At 62.3% G+C, this 23,737-nt stretch overlaps 1 protein-coding gene and 1 long non-coding RNA gene across 6 annotated transcripts in view; one reads left to right on the top strand and one right to left on the bottom strand.

Annotated features, from left to right (window-relative positions):
* The window catches only part of PCSK6 (proprotein convertase subtilisin/kexin type 6), a 25,341-nt gene extending 4,609 nt beyond the window's left edge, over positions 1-20,732 (bottom strand). Inside the window, exons 1-16 of one of the 4 annotated variants that reach the window (XM_067003812.1) lie at positions 20,456-20,732; positions 17,261-17,365; positions 13,898-14,008; positions 13,262-13,405; positions 12,967-13,043; positions 12,291-12,379; positions 9,623-9,795; positions 6,318-6,530; positions 5,229-5,329; positions 4,173-4,276; positions 3,844-3,961; positions 2,710-2,898; positions 2,396-2,532; positions 1,178-1,351; positions 709-811; positions 37-233 (exon numbers count right to left, since the gene is read on the bottom strand). In XM_067003812.1, the coding sequence (XP_066859913.1) occupies positions 37-233; positions 709-811; positions 1,178-1,351; positions 2,396-2,532; positions 2,710-2,898; positions 3,844-3,961; positions 4,173-4,276; positions 5,229-5,329; positions 6,318-6,530; positions 9,623-9,795; positions 12,291-12,379; positions 12,967-13,043; positions 13,262-13,405; positions 13,898-14,008; positions 17,261-17,365; positions 20,456-20,722 (2,302 nt within the window). In that variant the 5' untranslated portion in view covers positions 20,723-20,732. Of the gene's footprint in view, positions 1-36; positions 234-708; positions 812-1,177; positions 1,352-2,395; positions 2,533-2,709; positions 2,899-3,843; positions 3,962-4,172; positions 4,277-5,228; positions 5,330-6,317; positions 6,531-9,622; positions 9,796-12,290; positions 12,380-12,966; positions 13,044-13,261; positions 13,406-13,897; positions 14,009-17,260; positions 17,366-18,619; positions 19,971-20,455 lie in introns of those variants that run through there. The other 3 variants (XM_048076342.2, XM_067003813.1, XM_048076343.2) reach the window with 3 other exon arrangements.
* Positions 20,608-23,737, top strand: LOC125184324 (uncharacterized). 2 transcript variants are annotated; one of them, XR_010834218.1, is made up of 2 exons: positions 20,608-20,723; positions 21,949-23,737. It is a non-coding gene; the product is annotated as an uncharacterized lncRNA (long non-coding RNA). The 2 variants fall into 2 exon arrangements; XR_010834219.1 differs by having other exon boundaries at positions 20,612-20,723; positions 21,910-23,737.

Here is a 23,737-nt window from a genome sequence, read left to right as displayed (position 1 = left end):
CTCGGTGATTTACAAGCGGTTTACGAGAGCCCTTACGTTCCTCGGCGTAGAAGCCGGGCGGGCAGAGGGGCAGGCAGGCGCCCATCTCGGGGTGGTGGTAGAGGCTCCTCTTGCACGCCGTGCACTGGCCGGGGCCCCTGCCCACGCAGCTCTCGCAGCCCTTGTAGCACCGCCGGCACCTCCGCGCTGCCTTGTCGCCGAAAAACCCTGTGGGGCACGAGCTGACGCACATCCTGCGGGAGGAAGCGAGGCACTGCGAGCTCCGTGCTCTGCCCTTGATTCGGCGTGGATGGTTTCCCACCGTTGCCCCCCTGCCTTCCCCGAATCCGTCGCATCCCGCGCCCGCACAGCCCAGAGAGCGGCAGCTCCTTCCCGAAATGCAGCGTCCCCGTCCCTGCCTCGTTTTCTTCTTAAGGTTTAGGTTGCCTTGGATGCCGTGGCTCTGAATCAGAGAGCTGGGGATTCTCCAGCCCTGGCCTCGCGAAGACAATAATAAACTCCCAATTTCAGAAGTCACTTGGCACCTCAGCTCTCCGCCCCTCGGGCACCGACCAAGCGACCCCAATGCTTTCTCCCCGGCACGGCTTCACTTCTAGCACCACGTCCCCCAAGCCACCCTACGCCGGGGCAGAGCCCCCCGCGCCTCCCCCCATCTCCCCTCCGTCCCCTACGCTCCCTGCCCCGTGCAAACACCCCGCGGCCCCTCACCTGCCGCTTTTCACGCTGCCCAGGCTGTAGTGGATGCAGTTCAGGCACTGGTCGGCGCTGGGGCCGTCGCAGCCTTGGTCACCGCACTCGGGGTGGCAGGGACCTGCGGGAGATGGCAGCTCAGGCCCGGGGACCGAGGCTGAGGGACCCCCGCGGGCTGGGAGGGCGCTGCCGGTCCCTCCCCGGGCAGCCGGACACGGGGACGCATCTCGCTGTGCGCACCAGGGTGGCAGGCAGAGGATTTTTTTGGGTTTGGGTTTGGTTTTTCCTCCCCAGCCGCCTCCAGCACCGATTTGCGGCGGGAGCGCCGACAGGCTGCTTTTTTTTTCCCCACCTTCTAATTTCGCCATCCTGCTGCCCCGCTCTGGCCACAGGCACCTCTCCTCCCTGCCGCCCCCCCCCCCCAGCCCACCCAGTTCATCCCAGTTTGCATTTTGGGGATGCTTCGGGGCCACCCCGCGGCTCTTACCCGCGTACTCCTCCTCCTCCTCCGCCACCTCCACCTGGCTCTGCAGGAAGGCCGCCCTTGACGGCTCCATCTCCGAGGCCTCCGGCGGCCTCGCGCGGGGCTGGGGGGCCCCCAGCGTGTTGTAGGGGTGCTCGGCCGTCCCGTAGAAGAGGAGGCTCCACTCCTTCAGCTTCCCTGCGGGGCACACGTCCTGTCACCCGGAGCGGCTGCCTCTCGCCCAGCACTCACCCCGACCCACGCTTCGCTCCAAGCTCAGCATCACCCAAAGCGCCGACCCCACACCCCGGATTTTACCCCCGTTACGATAAAATGCCATTCGCCTGACTTTAAATTTTCGCCTCCCAATTTCACAGCCGAGTGCCTACAAGTGCCAGCTCCCCACCAGCCCCGGCCACGAGCATCTCCCCGTCCTTCCCTCCTGCTTCGCCCTCTCCGCGTCATTATTACGGGGTGGCTTCGTGTGCTCCTTTTGGTTCTGTTCTGCACAGCCAGGTACGGCACGGCCCTGGGGCGGCGTGCAGCTTGCTCCCCTCGTGGGAGGGGAGCAGAAATACCAGCTGAAAACTAAATCCAGGGGGCAAAGCATTTCCGGGGGGGGGGGGAAAGCAGCTCCGGGGGGTGTTTCGGTGCTGCTACAACGAGTTCAAAAAGATTTCAGGCCACGGCAGCAAACAGCAACGCCTTCCCGGGCAATTAACCCCCACGTGCCAGAGAGCAGCGGGGGCGAGGTTTTTAATTTGCTGCTGGCTTTCTATCAATGCTAAGGTGAATCTGCACGCCCCCACAGGGTGCACTAGCCCGAGGCGTGACGTTTCGTGCCCCACTGCCCCTTTCCACGGGGCCGGATCCTGCCAGCTCAGCTCCTGGGGACATGGCAGGGCTGGGGACAGGCAGGGGGGGGCCGGCTGAGGACAGCCAGCCCCTGCCCGCACGGTGGCAGCCCCAGGGGCATCGTCCCCTCGCGCTGCTGTTGCCGTTGCACAAGCAGCCCACGCTGCAGATGTTCCAGCAGCAAAGCAAAACAAACAAACAAAAATTACAGCTCTCGGCTTTCCTCGTTTTGACTCGGTACGGTTTAATTTTGGAAACCTCGCTCTCGGTTGCAGTAAATTCACGGGGGGGGACAGACCTGCTGCTGGCTCGGCCCAAGCCTTTGCACAACAGCGTTCGGGGTTTTATGCCCGCTCTTGGAAGCGCCCTGGGGTTTGATGCCCTTACCTTGCGCGGCGGGGCTGCGCACCTGGGACGGCGTGTCCTGGATCTCCAGCGTCCACTCCCCCGCCGCCCTCTCCCCCCAGCAGTGCACCGTCATGAACTCCCAGCCCTTGAAGCCCTCGTTGGAGTGGTCGAAAACCCTGCGAGGAGCGGCACAAACACCATATTCAATCGGAAGAGGCAGGGGTTGAATTCAGGATGCATTAAAACATCCCCGCGCACACCCACCCTTGGCGCGGACCCCTCCTGCGGCCACGCCGTGCGCGTGCTCCCCACCTCCCCAAAAACCCCACGCAGGCTCCCTCGGCTGCTCTCACCTCCTGGCCAGGAGCTGCGACCTGGTCCCCGCCGGCGAGATGAGGCTGATCTGCAGGTCCCCGCGGCGCGGGTGCGCGATGCTGAGCCGCACCACCACGTGCTCCAGGTACTGCACGTGCTGCTCGCGCTGCTCGCTGCAGGCGCTGCTCAGGGTGCTGGCGCGCAGCACGTGGTCGGGGCGGATGTACCTGCCGGGGGCAGGGGGCAATCGTCATCAATAAACCCCGATGCAACTCCCCAGCACTCAGAAACACACGGTGCAAAGGCGACGGCTGCTCCTCACTGATTAAAACACCTTTTTAATCCCACCTGGGATTTGGAGCTGGGAACCCAAATACCATTAACCCCGGGCTAGAGATGGCTGCAGCGAGGGGTTAACGCTCATGTTAAGCAGAGGACTAATTAATGAGACCAAATTTGGGATTATTTCCTTCGGCTCCTTCTCAACATCGCGCTTGCCCTGTTCCCATCAGCAGACACCCAGTTGTGTTTAAACCTGGCCTCCCACTGCCTCGTGGCAGATCATCGCCTCCTCCAGCGCCTTACATCGGCCTCGCAGGGGGATCTGCTGAATTGCTCAATGGTAGCGAGGTGCTTTTGAACCGCCTCTAAGATCTATGCCTCATGGCTTGCAAGGGCGCTTCTTTATTATAATTATCGGCGCAGCGCTCCTCTCCGGGTTGTAATTAGCGTCTGTATCAGATAAATAGTTTCGTGAACACACTTGGCTCCGAGTCCGTTCCCGCTTTGCATCCTCGCTGCTTTCCAGAGGAGCTGCGCTGCCCTGCTGAGCAGCTCGCTGCAAGGCGAGGCAGTACCTGGTTGGGATACCTGCCTCAGTCAGAGGCTCTGGGCTGCCCCAGAGGACCCCAAAAGCCCTATGGGAATCAGGGCTCACTGCAGAGCTCGATCCCCCTGCCCCGGGAAGGGGAGACAAAGAAAGGGAGGAATAAACCACCCCTGTTAGATCTGGTCCCGCAGGACCTCCTGCCCCAGTGTCTCATCAGCACGCAACACCAGCCAGCCACCAAAAAAAGAGGAGAAACGTTTCTGGCTTGTCCACGAGGCTCTCGTCGACCCCGAATTCACAGCCCCAGTTCTCCCAGCTCAAGGTAACGGTGCCCGCCACTCACTTGGGCACCCTGTCCAGGCTTCCCACGCAAACGTGCTGGGGGGGCACCGTCTTCCACTTCTTGGCTTCCACCACAATAGCTTCTGCATCCACCAGCCCGAAGCCATATAGATGGCTAACTGGAAAGAGAGAAGGCTCAGAAACCCACCGCTCTGCCTGCCAGACCCTCCTCCTGGAGGATCCTCCAACTGGCCGGGGTATGAGGTGCTCCAACACATGGAGCTCATCGACCTGCCCGGCTTACACCCCAAAAATGCCCCGATGCCGGGAAAACACCAGGAGCAGCCCACGGTGGGACGCTGCTTGCCAAAAGGGACAACGACTGCTCACCTTTATGCCCTGCTCCGTTGGTCTTCCAGTCGGCCGCCCGCAGGTGCACCGGCCGCGAGGTCCTGACCAGCAGGTGCTGGACGTCCCTCCAGGTGAGCAGGGGGCTGCAAGGAGACAGGGTCACGGCACGGCAGGAGGGACCCCAATTGGGTTAAAAAAGGGTCTTTTTGCTGCTCACGTAGAGCACGCGCTGGTTATTTCCATGCTCACCCCCTGCCTGGGGGATGGCCAAGGACTGGGGTGCCTAAGCAGAGGGGGAGCACCCCAAGGATGCTGCGTGCATGGGTGTTGCAGGGATTTCTTCCTGGCAAAGGGTATTTAGCTCTCACACTAAATATATATATTTTATATATATATATATACACACACACATTCATACATGTGTGTATATATATATAAATCCCAAAGGTTTTCCCCATTTCCTGCAGGAACGAAGCACAACGATGACACAAGCTGATACAAGCTGCTAGGCAAAGCCTCCCCTTCTAGGAATAATGGCAAAAAGTGCTAAAAAAAAAAAAAAAAACAAAACACTTGGGTTGCACATTTAACATAAAAGTGTGTGTTCGTGGTGCTGCGCACTGAGCGCTGGGTGCTTTCGGCATCACCCAAAACCCCAACCCAGGGATATTTCTGAAGAATTTTCCATGCTTCCCTGACGGCCTCAGCATCTCGAGCCGTGATTGATACTGCCCTCAAACAACGTTTAGGAAAACAAAATTCAATTTATTCCTTCTCATCATAACGGGGCCCGCAGTCTGAGCGCCTGTCAGCAGTTTCGGAGCACCAAGCGAAAAGCCCGACTTATCCCACAAAGCCCAGCCCTCCTCCAGATGGGAACGAGCGGAGAATTAGCTCAACGAAACACCTGCGGGAAGGTCAGCTGCGAAACAACAGCCCTGCATCAAACCTGGCCCCAAAGGAGCAAATCAGAACAACTTTGCCCCGCTTTGAGCCACCCCAGAGGAAAAAAAACACCATTTTTTGTCCCGTTTTGCCCTCCAGACACTAAGCTAGGGACTATCCCTCCCCAGAGGCGGCGGCGAGGTCACTTACTTGGCTTCCAAAGCCAAGGCGATGATGCCAGCCACCATGGGGGCGGACACGGAGGTGCCGGTGTGGCCGTCGGTGCAGCGGTGCCGGAGGTCCGTGGTGACCTGCGGAGAGAGGAGCTGCAGCCCCGGGGTGCCCGAGGTGCTCCCGGCACCGACCCCAAAGCTCGAGGTTTGCTCCCGGTGCTGCTCGTGGGGAGCTGAGGTCTGGATACCGAATCCTTGCCACAGCATCAGCCCGAAAAAGGGTCTGCAGATACATCTGGCACGTGAAAAAACACCCGTACTTACATTTTCCTTTGCTAAAAGGTGCAAAAACTATTTGAAAGGCAAAAAAAAAAAAAGTCAATTTTGCTGTGGATCAGCTGCAGGAGAAGTTGGGGTGGGAGCAGAGCTGGCAGCAATACGCGCCCACGGGCTGGGGTTGAGCCACGCCAAATCAAACGCTGTCCTTAAAAGCTCCAGCTCCTTGCATCAGGCAAGAATTCCCATTTGCATGGGGAAAAAACAAAATACAAAAGAAAGCCATTTCCAGCTCTTTCGTTTCAGGAAGGAGCAGGGTGCTTGAGCACTAGAAGCTCAGAAAGCGGAGGTGGGCAGAGATGCCCAGTTGATTACTTTTTTGTTTTTTTTTAAAGGCTGCTGGGTTTTGGGTTAACCTGGTGATTTTTGGAGGGGATGTGGCACCCGGGTCCAGACCGGGCTGCTCTCCAAAACTGCTGCTGCTTGGTGCACCCGCCTGCAGCACGGCAAGGACTTCGGCTGGGTTTAATGCATCCCTGCCAACTGCCTCCATCCCCCCCTCTTTATTCTCTGTCTCAAGCTAAAACCCTCAAAAATCCCCCTTTTCTTGTTTTAGCAGGAGGAAAGTGAGCGCAAACTTTGGGGGCCAGGTGAATATTTCCGTTTTTGCATTTTTCCATGGGGGAAAACTCAGATTTCCGAGCTCTCCCCAAGCACAAAAACACCGCAGCTGCTGCAGCGAGCAGTTCCAGTCTCACCAAAAAAAAAAAAAAAGAGACAGAAAACCTCCAAAACTCAAGCAAAACCCACCCGGCCACATCGAAGCAGCAGCCAGCGGGCTAAAACTCACGATTTTCCGCTCGTAAAAGGCCCCGCTGCTGTAGGTGGTGGCCAGGGTGGAGGCGCACTCCTCCAGGTACCAGGGCTTGTAGCCGTTCTCGGTGGTGCTGCTGATGGAGATGGTGTAGATGCTGTTGGTGTAGCCGTCGCAGGAGCAGTAGTCGCCCTCCCGGCCGCCGTTTCCCGACGCCCAGACAAAAATGGAGCCCAGACCCCTGCGACCCTGCGGGCAGAGAGAGGAGAAGGGGTGAGGAGAGCCGAGGTTTGGGTGGGACGAACGTGGGGAACGGCGCGGGGAAGAGGGGATGGCCGTGCTGAGCATCGCCCGGGGTTTGGGGCAGGACTTGGGGGGCTGGCGAGGGCACAAGGATGGGGCCGGGATGAAGGTACCGGTTTCGAAGGGTGTTTTCCCCCTGTCCAAGAGCAGCCGGGTCACCCCATCCCATACGTCCAGGAGGAACGTCAGGAACCCCCCCCCGCAAACCCCGCGCCTGCTTCTCTGCAGCCCACAGAGCCCATCACGAACGCACCCACCCAAACCATAGGAAAGCTTCCTGCAAGGTGTCTTTTATGATTTTTTTTGTTTTGTTTCGTTCCTCCCCCATCGTTTGGCAGGAACATCTGATGGAGCATCCCCACCGGGCACGCCTGCGGCAGCCCAGCGAGGGGATGGGGACGGGAGCGGCCGCGCAGACCTCCCCGGAGCCGGGAAAGTCCCAGGTGGGAACGGCAGCCCTCCTGCTAACGAGGGGCCCCTAACGAAGCCGGCGGTGCAGCGTGGGGTGGGGGGGCCCGGCCCGCTCGCTGCCGCTTGGGGCACACGGAGCTGGTGCGTTACGGCACGTTACGATGCCTGGGGACATCCCGGAGCACAGCGCGGGTACCGACGCCGAGCGGCGAAGCCGAGACCCACAGCCTGGCTTATCCCGGTCCTTTTAGGTAAAATCCTCTTCCCCGAAATGGCTGCTTCCCTCTCCTGTCTCCGCGGAGGCCGGGAGCAGCCAGGGCGAGCCCCATCCTCCCCGGGGAGCTCGCCCGGGCAGGTCCGGCGCTCGCCTCCCTCCCACCGCTTGGCTCTGCCTCGGCGGAGAAAAATGCGAGGGCAGAGGAATTCGCCGGGGTTCGTCGTGTTCCTGAAGCACCCGGGGAGAGGGCTGCTTTGTTACCTGCTCCCCTCCTCGGGCAGAGGCTCCGAGCTGCCCCTGGTGCTCGGGCTCGGCCTGGTTCCTGCCCTGCTTTACGCAGGGTTTGGTTACTTGGGCGCACGTGCTGGGTATCTCCTAGCGAGGGGGGGGACTGAGCTGCCTGCGGGGCTGTAAGAGGAGCCACCGCGACGGAAACGATCGCATGGATCGATGGAAATGATGGAGAGCTTGCTGGGATCCCCGGCCCTGCTTTCTCAAGCCCCACACGTGTGGCCGTGCAGACGGACAAGCAGGATGGGCACACGGAGAGCCCCGCACGGTGGCCACCAAGAGCAATAAAGCCCCCGCCGGCTCACACCAACACCCAAACCCACCAGCCCACGGGCACCCACGTGCCATTTAACATCGGGCTGCAGCGGGGTGCACACGCAAGGCAGCCGAGAGCTCCCTTACAAGGGTGCTCGGCCTCCGCCGAGCCCTGGCGCTGCCCCGCAGCCGTGCCCGCGTCCCCGGGGCTGCGCAGCGCAGGCGGCCTCGGCGCCAGGAGGACAGAGGCCAACGCAGAGCAAGGCCCAGCCATCGCAGGCGGATCGTCCCCTAAACCACTGGAAACCCCCCCCCCCCGGCAGAGGTTTGGGACCGAACCGTCAGCGGGACGTGGCTGTGCGGCGTCCCCCGCTCCTGCAGCGCTGCCAGGGCTCGGGCAGCCGCTTAATTAGCGCCAGGATCGATAGAGCCCCATTAGCTCGGGAGCTAACAAGGTGTGGCTGGAGGAGCAAGAACGGCGAGGGGAAATCACCCCGGCGCGGCCCTGTCGCTAGCAGACAGAGGCTATTTGAACGTTTCCATTAAAAACTCGATTTTAAGGATTTGTAACTCAACGACAGCCGTTTGCTTGGGCTGAAGGTTGCCACTGTCTGCCTACGGCTTTCCTCGTTACTTACGGGGAGGGGAGGGGGGCAACTAAGAGCTGTGCATGCGGGATGGGGGTGCTGCAAACACGGGTGGCCCCATGGGGACAGGAGCTTTGGGAACACAAAGCAGCTCGGTACCAGCTTGGGAACACCAACCTGGGGCGCGCTGCCCGTCGCCAAATCCTGCTTCACCCAAAAACCGCGGGAAATAAAGGCAGGGAGGGCTCAGGGTGGAGAGGAATGGGCACAGAGGGCACCCAGGGGCGCAGGACCCATCCTCGTCCCCAATCCTCCTCCCTTGTCCAACCCCCACCCCGCTCTCGTCCTTTAAATAAAAGCAGATTTGGAGGAATCCTCCCGAAACGGCGGGTCCAGGCGGGGACCCCGCTGCCGCCGGCTCCCTCCCGCATAAGGAAAATAAAATAAAATAAAAAAAAAAAGCTCTAAAAAGCAGCCTGTTCGCTGTATTTACACGGCGTGAACTCCCAGGCACTTCAATGAATTCCTCTTCAGCCCGACCGCCCCGGCAGGAAGTCAAATAAATAGTGGGAAAAACACTCCACCCTCCTCCGAGATAACGCGTGTCGCAGGGACAGGAGGAAACCCAGGGAGGAATCGGGTCGGGGAGGCAAAACCCAACCCTGAGCTGCCCCAAAACATGGGAGGAGCCCACCCTGTGCCCCCCCCCCCCCTTACCCACCGAGGGGCCATCGAAGGGCTTTGCCCGGTGATTTTAGCCAATATTTGGCTTTTTAAATAAAAAAAATTAAGAAGTGGAGAGCTTTGAGGACGACAATCTGAGTTTTCCCTGCACCCACGCGAGCCAGCGCCGAGCCCACCCCTCCAACCCCCGAGCCCTGGAGGACCCCGCGGCAGCACCCGCGTCCCACCCTGGCCGCGAGACTCAATTTTGGGTGGAAAAAAACACAGAAATGCTGCACGTGACCCCCCGGGGGAGGATAATGGGGAGCCGGGGAGGGCGGAGAGGGGGTGATGGAGAGGCTGCGGGTGGGGGGCACCTCGCCGTGGGGGTTTCCCCGTGGGATGCTCCGGGTTCGGCAGAGCTCTGCCACTCGACCCGGCGCCCACCACGGGATGCTCCGGCCACGTGCGGGGTCCCACCACCGCCGAGTCCCTCGGGGGAGCGGGAGCCACCAGAGGGGATTCGCCCCCGGGGTCGGGGCCGGGGGGCCGGGCAGGGGTCCCGCGGGGCAGGGGAGGAGTGCCAGCGCGGCTGGGCGCTGCGCGATCCACACCTTTTTAATGCCATGCTCAAAAGCCTGCTTGGCCAACAGACCGGGTCCATCAACTGTCTTCCCGTCATCATCGGGCCCCCAGCTCGCGCTGTAAATGTCAATGTAATCGGGTCTGATGCCAAGCGACTTCGCTTCGACAACATCTGTTACATCTCCATCTAACATACGAATGCCTAAAAGCACAAAAACATCAGACGTTAGGGGCTGGATGGCTTGTACGGAAAGCGCAAGGATTGCAATCAAAGGCCTCTGTTGGCTCGGCGCGCCCTCGGTAGCTGACACCCGCGGCGGCGAGGGGCTGGGGAGCTGGTTTGGAAACTTTGCTCTTGCCTTCTGCCCTGCTGGCTTCACCGCCGGCCGTGGTTTTGGGGGGGGGAGGAGAAAAAAAAATCAGCTCCGTCAGGGCTGGGCCGGCAGGAGGGAGCTGCGCTGCCAGCCCCAAACTCCCTGCGCTAAAGGCTTGTTTTCCCCTTTTTCCCCTCTTAACTCAAGAACCCCGTTGTCCCTGCATGAGGGCAGCACTTCCCAGCTGCTTAAGGCCCCCCAGTGCCACAGGAGGACCGGGACCCCCGCTTGTGCCCGTCCCCGTGCCCCTGTCCGGATGGTGCCAGGAGGGGACGGCCCCGGGGGCAGCAGCAGCCCCAGGCGGAGGCTGCACGGCCGTGGAAGCACCGCCCGTTCTCAGCCACTGCAGGAAAAGCCCCGAAACGCTGCATCTGTTCCCCGCGGAGACCTTGGAAATGGAAAAAGGGACGCAGGAGGCGCCGGTGGATGCAAGCCCTGGTGCTTTGCAGGGAGAGCCCGGAGCAGAGCGGGACCGGCCGCGGTGGAGCTGCAAGTCCCCACGCTCCTCGCTGCCACGGGGGGGTCACAAAGCCCCCCACGCCCCTCGGTATCCCCCTCCTCATTGCAGGCACGGGGTGTTGGTGACCCCAGAGGAGCCTCGCAGCTCTGCCAACTACACCGGGGGTCACCCAGCGACGCTGGGCACGGGGCAGCGCATCCGCCTGCAGCCGGAGGGAGCGCGGCCCGGCCAAAAAAACCCGGGGGGCCAGTCAGGGACAAGCCCCCGGTCCCCGTAATGCCGTCAGCACACCTCGGGGACACCGACCCCGTGGCAACGCGGCCAGGCACCGACTGAGAAGGGACACGAAAGAATCGAGACTGCAGGTTGAGAGCTGAGCAAAACGATGCCATCGGCAGCTGGAGAGGGACACGAAGTGCCTGTCCCAGGGCCTTGTCACCGTCCCAGGGCCTTGCCATCAGCATCGGGGGCAGCCCCCCAGCCCGTCCCCCTCCCCGCAGCACCGGGAGAGCCGGTGCCGGGAATTTCAGCTCCGCGTTTCGCCATCTGGGGAGACTCCGGCTTACAAAAAACCGCTTTTCCCCCCTTCCACATGTGCTTTTCTTAACGAAAACAAACGCGGGCAGATGTGGTTACAGCCGCAGCTGCGCCCTGGACGACGGTCAGCTCCAACACATTTTTCTGACGCTGTCCCCAGCCGGCCAAAAACAAGCTTAAAAATGCAGGAGGGGGGAGCGGAGCAGCTCCCGAGAACTCCCTTCCCTTTCCTTGCCGCGTGAACGAGAAAAGGCGAGGGGAAAAGGTGGAGAGCAGGGCCGGGTGCCGGCACCCAGCGCCAAAGCAGGATGGATGCCGGGTCCTGAGCCCGCCCCAGCAGCCCCCAGAGCCCGCTGCTGCTCCACCCCGCAGGAAAATGCAGCCCGGAGGGAAAATCCCAGGGCTGGGTAACGGAGGCCGGGAGCTGAACGGGCTGCTTTGCGCGCAGGCAGCGACAGCAGCCTCCAAAACAGGCGTCAAAGAGGGAGAGGAGAGGCGCAGGATCCCCGCTTAGGGCACCCCGATGGATTTCTCGCCCGCGGCGCACGAGAAGCGACGCAGGGGCAGCGAGGGAAATCAGCTGGGGCGGCGTGGCCGGGGGGGGGGGGGAGGTGTTGTTTGCCTGCACCCCGACCTCCAGCTGCGCCCCCAGCACACGCACGGGCCAAGGAAGGAAGCAAATCGCAACGGGACCCGTAATAAAGGCGACAAGGAACTCGTCTCCACGGACGTCGCTGGGGAAATGGGAGCAGCCTTTGTGCCCCCTGCCAGACCCCCCCGTTCGCCCTCCCCAGGCCATCTCCTTCCGTCGGGGCTTTCCCAGCACGGGGACCCCGCCGCCAGCCCCGCGCAGAAGGACCCGGCCCTACGGAAAGCGGCTGCCTGCATCACTGGGGAGCGAGGGATCGAGACCCCGGGTGCTTGGGGCCGGGATCCCAACGTGGGGGTGGCTCGGGGGGGGGGGCGCAGAGCCCTTTCGCCAAGCCCCTCTCCTGCCGGAGCCCCGCCAGGATGCCGGGCTGAACCCCCCCACACCTCCGCAGGCATTTTGTTTTCCCCACCAAGGTACGTTGGGGTCCCCAGACTGCTCCCGAGCGGCTCATTTACAGCCACTGACCCCACAAACAAGCCGCAATTCACAATAAGCCACGTTGGCGCCAACATCACCGAGCACAAACCCTTCCCCTGGCAAAATTTTTTTGGGGGGGACAACATCCCACCACCCCCCTACCCCTCCCCGGGAGCCCACCCCCAAGCAGGACCCCCCCGGGGGGGAAGGGGGGGGGGACACAAAGGGCAGGGAGCCGCGGGCAGCGCCGGCCTCACCTCCGATGCGCGCGTTGTAGGCGATGCCCACCACGCAGTACGAGTTGTTGGCCGCCGCCGCCACCTCCCCTGCGCAGCGCGTGCCGTGCCTGCGGGGACAAAACCCCCGTCAGCAGACGTCCCGCAGCCCAAGGACGCCCCTCCAGCCACCCCCCCCCCAACCCCCCAGGCACCCAGAAGCCAGCCCCAAGGCCTGAGCAGTGCAAGGAAGCGCCCCAGGAGCTGCAGAGCCCTTACCCAAGCCCCCAGCGAGGGACGGGGACGGAGAAAATTCGCTCCTTGCGTTCCGTGCCCCAACGCAACCGGCTCCCGGCGTTGCCATTTTGCATTTCCCTTTCACACCCGCTGCCACGTCCCAGTCCCGCTTTAACTGAAGCCCAGAAAGCGAGTGAAAGCTGTGACATCCAAGCCACTGGGGCAGGGCTGCGCTTAGGTTCGCATCACTTGGAGGAACTGCACGAGGCCACATCCAAAATTATTTTCCATGGCGCTTCCGGACCGAAGGAGCCGATGCAACACTTGTTATCCCCAGCACAACCGCTTGCGCCTCTGCCACCCTGCCCGTGGGACGGGATGGGATGGGATGGGATGGGATGGGATGGGATGGGATGGGATGGGATGGGACGGGGGCTCAGCAGCCTCACAATTGTCATTATCATTATTATTATTAACGTACTTATTCTCGTTGCTGGCATCGTAGCGCGGCGTCGGGTCGTGGTCGTTGCCGTTGACATCGTAGCTCGCAAGAGGGTCCTGAAAAGGTTTTTGCCATTAGGTTCTGCTTACTGGCAGGGCACAGCAGCCCCCGCCCTGCTGGAGTTTCCCCAATCCCTTATTTTCCTTCCTAAAAACACCCTGAGCATTTCAAATCCCTCTTCCTCCAACCCCTTGCTGCACAGGCGGAGGCTGCGCTTAGGCCCTGAAACTGTCCCGAAACGAACCCCCAGCCCCCCAGCGGGCGCCCCGCTCACGTAGTTCTGCAGCAGGTCGGGGTGGTTCCTCTCTATCCCGTCGTCGAGGATGGTGACCACCACGTTCCTGCCGGTGTAGCCCCGCTGCCAGGCGGCGAGGACGTTCATCTCCGACCTGCAGCGGCTGCCTCTGTCCCCGCAGTGCTAAGGGCAGGAACGGCGGAGCGTCGGCCTCCGCAGGGCCGCGGCCCGAGGGCCTGAATTCCAGCCCATCCAGCTCAGAGCGCGTTTAACCAACCCCAAAGCGTTTTGACATCCCGCTGCGTAACTCACGGATTTGTTACAACCTCACCCCGTTGATCAACCCCCCCCCCCGGCCTCCGGCAGCAGCCGGCCTGGGCATCGCCCCCTCCCCGTTATCCCTCCTCTCTCCCGTTCCAAATACCGCGGGCTCTTCGGTTCCCAAGTGCCCGTTTCCTCCCTGCACGTAACCTTAAACAAATTCCCCTGTCAAACGCAGATCGGCGAGCCAGGCAGGAGGAAAACCACACTGCCAAGAGACGGCTGCGGCTCTACCAAGGGGAAAAACGCCCGTGTGGAGACCGCAGCCCCGGGGCTGCTGCTGCCCTAAAGGCTTCCAACCGGCCCCTCTCGGGGCTGGAAGGCATGGGGGGGGAGCGGCGAGGAGACCCGCACCAGGTACCACATGTTGGGCCACACCGGGTCGTTGAAGGGCAGGGCGTGCGGCTCGCCGCGGACGTGCCTCTTCACCCGCCGCTTCACCTCCTGCTGCTGCAGCCAGTCCACCTGCAAGCACACGGAGAGAGAGAGGCTTCGTTTTGGGACGGCGGACGGACGGACGGACAGGGCGAGCTCAGCTCCTCGTGGGCTCCGAGCCCGGGAACAGATCCCTCCCCCGGCGCAAAACCCATCGCCGGCGAGCGCGTGCCTCGACCGTCCCGGCTGAGCGCAGCCCGTAAGCACGCGCCGGGGTCCCGCCGGGGACAAAACGCGTGTTTCAGCGCTTACTCGAAGAAGCCGGCCTGCTGGGAGGGGCTCGGGTGCTTGGCTTCGCTCCGGGCTCACCCTGCTCCCAGCTGCAGCAGCCGGGCAGGACAGCAAACACCGCCCGGGGGCTCCCAGGGGTGCCAAAACGCGCCCCGGGAGGGCACGGGGGCACCCCGAGGTCTCAGGTCTCCCGAGGTTAGAGGCACAGAGACAACCCGAGGCTGCTTAGGAGCAGTTTATAAACCACATAACCAAAAGCTTTCTCCACGCTGGAGCAGAAGGGAAGGCTTTTCCGTGGAGCCAGCCTCCCCCGAAACTTTTTCCCCCCCTCGGCTCGGGGCTTTTGGTGGCACGGGATGCCTTCGTGGGGACGGCTCTGCTCTGTGGACGAAGGTTTTTCAACAAGCAGAATAAAAACCCCAAAGGCACGCTTTTGCGTGGCTTATTTATGCGGGAGCTGCCAGCCGAACCAACTTCTCCTTGCCTGGTTTATGGCTTTACGGCTGTGATTTACCGGGATCAAAGCGGACGGGGGAGCGGTGCGTATCGAACCAGGCAATTTCCAGCCTAGAGCTTGGGTTTTAAACCAATATATTCTCAAGGAAAATAAAAACACATTGAAACAAACGAGGAAAAAAAAAAAACACAACATATATCATATGAAAATATGTTTCCGTAGCGCCTCGGCTGCTGATAGCGCGCTGCTCTGTTTATGCAACGACGGATTTAAATATCGGAAGGGAAAAAAATAAATGCAACTTCACGGTCTGGTTTAAAGGAAGATGGATTAAATAGGGGAATGTGCCCAATTACACGGCTTTTCTCCTCAAAGCAGTGCTCCCAGGCCGTGTCACCCAGCCCTCGCCTTCGGATGCAGCACCTGCACCCCAAACGCCCCGCATCCACCGCACGAGCCAGGATGCGACCCAGAAGCCTCGCGTGGAGCAAATCTTTAATTTAATTTAATTCACAGTCAAATCAGCAGCGTCACCGCGCTGATTTAGGGCGGCCGGTGCCAAAATCGATGCCGCCGGCACGCGAAAACGAGCAGCGACAGCGGGAGGCGAGCGGGAAGGAGCCCGGGGCCAGCCCCGCCGCGGGTCCTGGGCTTGCGAAATTCCCAGCGGCTTCCACCAGCCCTCCACGGGGGGGAAGCTTCTCGGAAATCATACCAGAAAAAAAAAAAAGAATGGCTTTTTGCTACAAGAAGTGGCCCAAGTTGTTACGACACAGTGCTGAGCCCGGGGTCCTGGCTCGCTGCTCCCTCCCGGCCCTGCTGGCCGACCCTAATTAGCACTAACGAGGCACCCGAGGACCCAAGAGGGGGTGCAGGCACCACGGAGCCAAACCCATGGCCCTGGCTGCAGACGGGGGGCAGCTTTTGCACAGCTTTAGGATTTCCAGGGGGCGATGCAGCTCCACCACGTGTAAATACCAGGAGAGGCGAGGACACAAACCCCTCACACCTCCAGAAAGGCACCAGCTGGGCTCGTTCAGCTGGAGCAGGTAAAACGCAGACCCGGGACAAAGCAGATGGCTCCAGCACGTGCTCGCCACGAAGCCCAAAAAGCAACCGGAGGGTTATGGGGCTCGCTATGGGGCGTGCCATCCTCTGGTGCTGCTTTTCTATTAGAACTAGCCGCAGTAACTGGCCTTTTTTGGGCCCCAGACACGGGCTGCAGCTCACAGCATGGTACAGCCGTGCTCCATGCGTCTTCTCACTGCTGCAATCTGCCCCAAAAACCGCTGGCTTTGCTAAATCCTTCCACCCCCTGCCACGCTGTTTGGCCGACACCGGCCCCACAGGGAGAAGCCACCAGCTGCGACTCCCGTCACCCCAAAAAGGGGTCTCCCGGGGGGGGGATTTGGGTCCCCATGGGGGAATCAGCACCAGGCTGCAGGGGCTGGCACGCTTTGTCCCCATCCTTCTGCCGGTGCCTGGGGGGGACGCAGCCCCCACGCCACCAACCCCTGCGGCGGAGCAAACCCATAAAGGACGGGGCTGGAACAATAGCCCCCTCGAAGACACGAGACGTGGAACATCTGCAAACGATTGAGCTCGCTGGGTCTGTGGGGTTTCTGCAGGATTTGTTTCCATCTTCGCTGTTCCAGCCTGAGACGTCGCGTTTCATTGTGACTCGCAGTGATTTTATTTTTTTTTATTTATTTTTTGTTTGTTTTAATTGCGCCCCGCACGCGAACTCGGTGCCGTTCAGACGCCAGGACACCTCTGAAACGACTTGGAAACACGCACGGGGAAGGGGGAGAGACGGCGCGCGCCAGGAGGGCTTGAACCCCGGGCGGCGGCCAAGAACAGGAGCTCACTGCTCCAACGTGCAGCCCGTGGAGCCGGGCAAGGTGAACGTTAGCCGCCAGGAAGCCAGCTGGCTCGGCTTTCAGAGCAGCACTGCAACCAGCCCCCATTAAACGGACCTCTTCCCATTGCAGACGGGAACTCATCGCTTGCTCGGATGCCTCCCCGAGGGCGAGCGGCTTTTGTGCCTGCACAGCCACCTCCCCGGCCACCCCTGGGTGCCAGCCCCGAGGTTTTTTCCCCCCCCTCGGTGCCGCCCCAGGCTCGCCCATCCCGGTCCCCCCACGGCTTTTGTCGATCCAGCTGCAGCCCGAATCCCTTCGGGTGCTTGCTCTAGGAAAAAGCGAGGCGCGGTACGGCCGATGATTTCACACATAGCAACCCTCGAGACAGCAAATGTTGTGGCAACTGCATCAACACCCCGAGCGGGCGGCAGCCTCGCTGTGCTGGGAGGGTTTTTGTTTTTTGGTTTTGTTCCCCCCCCCCCCCCCCCCCCCCCCTTTCTTGCTCCCATCCTTCGGGCAGATGTTCGCATTTAGTCCCTTCTGAGGATCTTTCACCGTCGATCAACGTACCCGCGTTAAATGAGTCACCCCCGGCGTGCACGGGGCTGGGTTTCGGGGGGGTAACGTGCTGCCATCGCCCCCGAGCTGCGGCTCAGAGCGGGCTGCAGTGCCCGGGATTTGGGGTGACTCCGGGGTTTTATGGGGGTCCCCAGGGCCCCCCCGGCCCCGTACCTTGGGGTCCATGCGCAGGAAGGTGTGAGGTCCCCGGCTGCTCAGCGTCGAGCGCTTGAACGTCTTGCTGTGGTGGAAGTGGTAGTAGTTCTCCAAGCTCCCGATCTGTAAGAGAGATTTATTTTACCGGGGGAGGTGGGCACAAGGCTGACACCCTCTCTTCTCAGATTTTGGAAGCCCCTCGATCCCCCAATACACATTTTTGCCCTTATTTTTGGGGCAAAAGGGCCCCGCTTTTGCAGGAAAATGCTGTGCCACCCTGCCAAGCCAACCAGGGGATCTGTGGGCACAGCTGATCCCAAAAAGGATCTGACCCCAAAGCTGAGCTCGTCGGCACCAGTGCATGTCACCCTGTCACTGTCCCCGTCCTTCTCCTTGCCACCAGGCTTGGGGACGTGCAGGGCTGTGCCAGGCGCCTGCAATGATGGAGGGTTTCCTCCTGTCTCCTGGGGGTTGGAAATTGGTGCAAAAAGCAAAAAAAAAAAACCCCACCCCATAGCAAAGAAGAGCAGTTGCAAAATAACCTCGCTGCCGGCTCCCAGGGGGTTGTCACCACCCCTCTGGTGTCCTGTCTGCGTCCCCAGGAGCCACCCCGTACCGGAGCTGGGCACCACGGGGACCGGGGCGAGCTGTCCCCATGTCCCCAAACCCGGGGCAGAGCCAGGCAGACAGGGGCTGCTTCCACGTTCAGCGTCCTCAACACCTCCAGATTTGCCAGCGCTGAACATTTCAGCTGCTGCCTTTTACAGCTCCGCTTTCCAGCCCCACTCCGTGCACTCGGGAAGGTGCAGGAGGAGTCTCAAAACTCCCCAGGTTTTGGGGAAGCTCAAACCTCCCGGGACTTTGGGGAAGGCTCAGGTGAGGCCACCCTGCCTCCTGCTTGTTTTGCCTGGAAATCCGGCCCCCGCAGCCCTCCTGGCTTAGCTCCACATCTGCCTCTCCGGCCTGCGGGCCGGTAACACTCATTTTATCCTCGTCCCTGCTCCCTCCGGTGCAGGACCACGACCTACAAACAGGCGCCAGCGGCAGGGATGCTCCTGTTCCCCTGCTCCTGTTCCCTCATTCTCGTGGGATTTATTGAGGGGGAAAAAATGAAAAAAACTTGTCAAAGGGGGGCCAAGCGGAGAGGAGGAAGGGGGGAGGTTGGGCCAGGTGACCTCCGTGGGCACCCTTCAACCTAAGCTAACCCAAGGAGAAAAGCTTAAAAATGGGAATTCCACCTGAAAAAAGGTGACGGAGAGGCCGATCCCTCCCAGCTCGCTGGACGAGCACGGGTACCCTCCAGCTCCCTCCTGGCAGCCCAGCACGCCAAAGGCACCCGGCAGCACAGGAGATGGCCGAGTTCAGCTTCAAAGTTACCTGGGGAAGGGCGGACCGGAGGCTCCTCCCGACGGGGATTACCCCACGAATTTCATTCCTAACGCTGAGAAGCGATTCAGCCACAAGTGAAGCGATTCTCGAGGGCTGTGCACCACCGAGCTCTGCCCCAGAGCTGGGCAGGGCGTTTCTGAGCCAGCTGCTCCCCTCCCACCACCAGGCAGGTCCTCGGGCACCTCGCCAGCCCAGCACACCCCTGGGGATCACGGCTGCTCCGGCACGGGGACGGATCCAGAGGGGGTCCCCTGCCTGCTTGTGCCATGGGGACTTGGTCCGTTCCCCCCCAGGGACCCAGCTGCTGGCTCCTGCCTTCAGAGTCCTCAAGTGGCAGTGGCTGGATTCGAGCCTGGAGCGAGCCCACCGAGGGCCAGCACCCCCAGACAACATAAACTCAGGAAAACCCCAAATCCAGCCCCAAACAAGTCCTGCCACGGGCACTGACATCCTGCACTGCAGGCGGGACCGCCGTGCGCATTGGAAATCTTCGCGACTTACCCTGCTGGACACCAAACAAGTTAAAAACGGGGCAAGTCCTTGTGCGGGGACAGAGACGGGGACAGGCTGTGCCCCCCCAGGGACGCAGACACCCGGCCCCTCGCAGCGCCCTGGGCCTGCCCCGGCTCGCCCCGGGAGCTGGCGGCGAACAAAGGGCTGGGAGCGAGCAGGGGGTGTAAGTGCTTCTCCTTCTCCTGCTGCCGGGTTGTTCGCTGCTCTTACATAAAAACCCCAGCGAGCTCCGCACGCGAAGGGTTCCCCCAGCACCACGTCACCCCGCGGTGACCGCGGGCTTAAGGACGTCCCGGGCACGGGGACACGTGGGGGGACCCGGCTGTGGCACGGGGCACAACCCAACGCGGGCACCTCGGGGCACGTAAAGCCTCGGGGAGCCCCGAGGTGGCAATTCCCAGCGGGGTGTGCGTGTGTGGGGGGCTGCAGGGCAAGGTCCCCGTGGCAGCGGGGCTGGGGACGGAGGGCGGCCGGGGGGGGAAGCCCCAGAGGTGCACGGGGAAGGCGCGAGCCAGGAACACCCTGATGCAACCGCAGAAATATTTCCCTTGGTCCGCAGCCCGCTGGGGCAGAGGGAGGGCCACGGCCACGGGACGCCGGCGTGCGGGGCCGGCAGATGCTCCAGCAGGCACAGAGACGGCGAAACCCCAAAGCTGGGCTGGCGTTAGGCTGGTGGGAGCAGGGAGAAGCGGGGGGGGGGATACTCACCCAAGGCACCCTCCGGCCGAGCGCGGACAGAGCCCAAGCAGCCCTTGGGGTTGCAGGGCTGCGCTCTCCTGGCCCCATGGCGGGGCGGTAATTAACAGTGGGGCTCAACCAGTAATTAAAACCGGGGCTCTCCCAGTAATTAAAATTGGGGATGAAGGTGAGGAAGGGGAGGGCAAGGGGACGCGGGGGGGGGGGGGGTGCTGGCCCTACTTCTGCGCCCCCCCCCCCCCCCCCTCAGAGCAGCCCCCCCCCACTAATTACCCGCCCCAATCGGGCCGGGACAGGGACGAGGTCGGAGCTTACACCCCCGGAGACACCTTCAGCCGGGGGGGGGGGGGGCACCCACCCCACAGACCCCACAATTACAGCGTGGGGAGAAAAACCCAGCGTAAAAAAAAAAAACCAAACAAACCCCAAACCCACCCAGGAAGGTGGTGGGGGGGGGGGAAGGCAGCAGCACCCCCCCCCCCCCCCCGCCTCCCGGAGCTCTCTCCCTCAGCCGGTGCAAAGTTTCCCAAACCCCGCAGCCCCCCCCCAACCCGGGACCCCCCCCCCCCCCCCCCCAAAAAAAAAATCAAACCCCCCCCCCCCCCCAAACCTTACCTGCCCCAGGCTGCGGTACCCGTAGGCGGCGGCCAGGCGGGCGGCCTCGGCGGGGCCCCCCCGCACCCTGACGGCCCAGTGGTTGGTGTAGATGGGGCGGGGGGGCTCGGCCGCCACCCCCCGGCCGCCCAGCGCCAGGGTCAGGGCCAGGAGGCAGAGGAGAGCGGGGGGCGAGCTCCCCGGCGCTGAGGAGGAGGAGGAGGACGAGGAGGAGGAGGAGGAGGAAGAAGAGGAGGAGGAGGAGGAAGAGGAGGCAGCAGCGGGCATGGTGCGCGCCGCGGGGCCGAGCTGGGCGGAGCGGGGAGCGGCGGCTTTTAAAGCGGCCCCGGAGCCCGGCGGGGGCGGGGGGATGCTCCGGGAGGGTGGGGAGGGACTGGGGGGGGGGGGGTTCGGGGGGGTTCGGGGGGGGCCCGGCCCAGGCGGCAGAGCGGGGAAGGGGGGAATGGGGGGGGGGGGGGGGTGGAGCCCCGCGGCCCCCTGGGGGTGCTGGGTGTGTCGCTGGGGGTCCCCCCCCTCGGGGTCCCGGACCCTCGGGGATCCCCCCCCTCAGTACCTCCGGGTGTCCCCCCCCTCGGGGGTCCTGTACCCCCGGATATCCCCCTGTACCCCCGGGTATCCCCCCGTACCCTCGGGTATCCCCCCCCGGTCCCGTACCCCCGGGTATCCCCCCCAGTACCGCTGGGTGTCTCCCCTCCCGTGTCCCCCCTTTCTCCCCCAACCCCCCCCCAGTGTCCCCCCCTTCTCCCCCAAACCCCCCCCTCATGTGCACCCTTCCCGCACCCCCCCCGTAAACCCCCAGCTCTGAGCAGCCCCCACACGCCCCCCAGCAGCCCTCCCCGCACCCCCCCCAGCGCTGCACCCCAAGACCTCCCTTCCCCCCCCCCCCAACACCCACCTGCGTGCCCCCAGGCCCCCCCTACATCTCCTGTGGCATCCTGAGGGCCCCCCCCAGCACTGCCCGGACCCCCTGGCAGCCCCCCCGGCACCCCCAGGCAAAACACTGCCAGCCCCGAGGGGGCTTCAGGAGGGGTTTGGAGGGGCTGGATGCTGGGGAGCCCCCCCGGGGGGGTTTGGTCTTCACACAGAGGCCGGCCTGGGGGGGGGGGGGCACTGTCCTTGGTGCCCTGGGTGGCCGGCGAGCCCCCCCCCCCTTTTCGGCACCCGGCCCGCCGGGTCGCGGTGAACCTGACCTCGGCGCTCGATAAATCGGCCGCGGGTGAACTTCGGCCAGCCCTGGAGCTGCCCCGGGGGGAGCTGCCCCGCACCACCACGGGGTTCGAGCTCTTGCTGCCCGGCCCTGCCCCAAAAACAGAGCCATTGCCGTCACCGGGTGCCCTGAACCAATTTTAAGGGGAACTTTTGGGGTTTCTGTTCTGCACCGGGGGCCCAAACCCTCCCACAGCTCCGGCCCCTTCGCACCCTCGAGGGGAAATGAAAATTTGTGTTTCCCACAGAGGTAGCGCTGCTGAGAAACACCTTTTGGTTCGAAACAGGACGAAAGCGACGCGTTAAGAACCGCTCCGACCGAGCGGTAAGGGACGGCTCCCGCTACTGGGGGAAAATCCCCTCCTCTCGTCCCCGCCTGATGGGTTTTTCCTCGCGTTTCCCCGTTCGTAGGGCGACGGACAGAGCCGGTGGGTGCTGGGTGTGCAGAAAGAGGTGGAGGAGCAGAGCAGGAGGGGAGGCAAAGGGGGCCTGGGGCTGCTGGCCAGGTCTGGTGCCCGTGGGTGCCCCCCTCTCACCGCCGCGATTTCACAATTCACCGCTTGCGTCCCGCCGATTTTCTCCCCGAAAGTGGGAAGATGGGGGGGAAAAGGGCTCAGGAGCGCTGTGCGAAGGAAAGGGTGCGTTCCTTCGGGTGGAAGAACAGCGGCTCCGCTCCGCGTGCCAGCGAGGGAGGCGCCGGGTGCTGGCTGACCCCGGGGCTGCCCAGGAGGCAGACTTTGGCCCCGCGCGCTCTGCGACGTGGTGCGCCGGGGCAGAGGCATTCCCCTTAACTCTTTTTGCCGTGCTGACTCCAAGCCTGGCGAGATGCAGGCAAGGCAATCAAGCCCGTCAGAGCAGAGGTTACGGCAGGAATCGGGTCCAACGCCGGTTATCTGCTTGCTGTGCCCGCTCCCAGCGCGCTGGGACGTGGCAAAAGCCCGGCTGCGTGCGGGGGGCTGAGAGGGGTCGCGCGTTGATGCGAGCCCTGCGCCTGGAAATAGCTTTTTTCTGTAGCTCCCAGGCTTAACCAAACGAGGGAAAATTGGGCTGGTGTAATTAAAGCAGTGTGGTTCCCGATCTTGTCTGCACTCGGGAGTCATTCTGCAGCTCGGCTTTGGTGAAAAATCCCCGGCTGGCTCCGGCTGCTCGCCACGAGGATGCCCCCGGACACCACCGTCAGCCTGCTCCAGCTCCCACCCCAGATGGAGCAGACGTTCTGCGTTCAGCCCTGCTCGTGGAAAAATCCCGTGCAGGAAGGAGCTCCCTGTGCATTTCACTGGCCGAAAAAATGAAGATTTGCAGCCCCCGTGGAGCTGCACCCCCACGGCTGACGGCTCGCGTAAGGAAGCGGGCACTGCCGGTGCTGCCGCTGCTCAGAAACTGCAGCTCTGAGCCTGCGCCTTGGCACATTCCTGGGTGGATTTCCAGGAAATTTGTGCTCGACAGAGAAATGCTGCACCTGCCCGTTGCACCCCGGCACTTCTGGGGGAGATTTGGAGGCGATCTGGAGGAAAAAGGTGCTGGGAGAGAGATTTAAATTGGATATTAGAGAGGTGGCGGTGCACCCGGGGCTGAGAGCTGAGCACCACGGTGCTTCGGACTGTGGTGACACCGACGGCTGCCCGGCCGAGGTCTGGGCGCACGCGGCTGCTGCGCTGCTCCAGGTGGGGCTAGAGGCTTGCAGCAGGCTCCTTCTGCCCTGGATTTCTGCGATTTGAGGGAAATTTGCAGTGTTTTCTATCATCTGGTGCGCTACTCCTCTCCAGAAAGATTAAATCTTTATCGTCAGGAGCTGGCGTGGCGGGCGAGATTTCCCAGACTAGTCAAAGTGTCATCCTGGTAAAAATGCTAGTAATAAAAGGAAAGGGCCCACTATGGACTCAGGCCTGTAAAAAAAATCCAAAAGATGGATCTGGAAGTTTCAAAACAATTTTCAGCACCGAAGCTCAGCTGCTAACAGCTGCTCGAGGGATGGAGAGGCCCAGCACAGACATTCGTGGTGGGGGGTAAAATTGATAAATTAAAAAAAAATCAACCGTGTGCCTGGTCTTGAATTAAAAAAAAATGGGAAAGAAA

The sequence above is a fragment of the Anser cygnoides genome, chromosome 11 (genome assembly GCF_040182565.1).
Source record: "Anser cygnoides isolate HZ-2024a breed goose chromosome 11, Taihu_goose_T2T_genome, whole genome shotgun sequence".
Taxonomy (NCBI): domain Eukaryota; kingdom Metazoa; phylum Chordata; class Aves; order Anseriformes; family Anatidae; genus Anser; species Anser cygnoides.
Note: the sequence above shows the minus strand (reverse complement) of the source record. Positions and strands in the feature narration are given on the sequence as shown.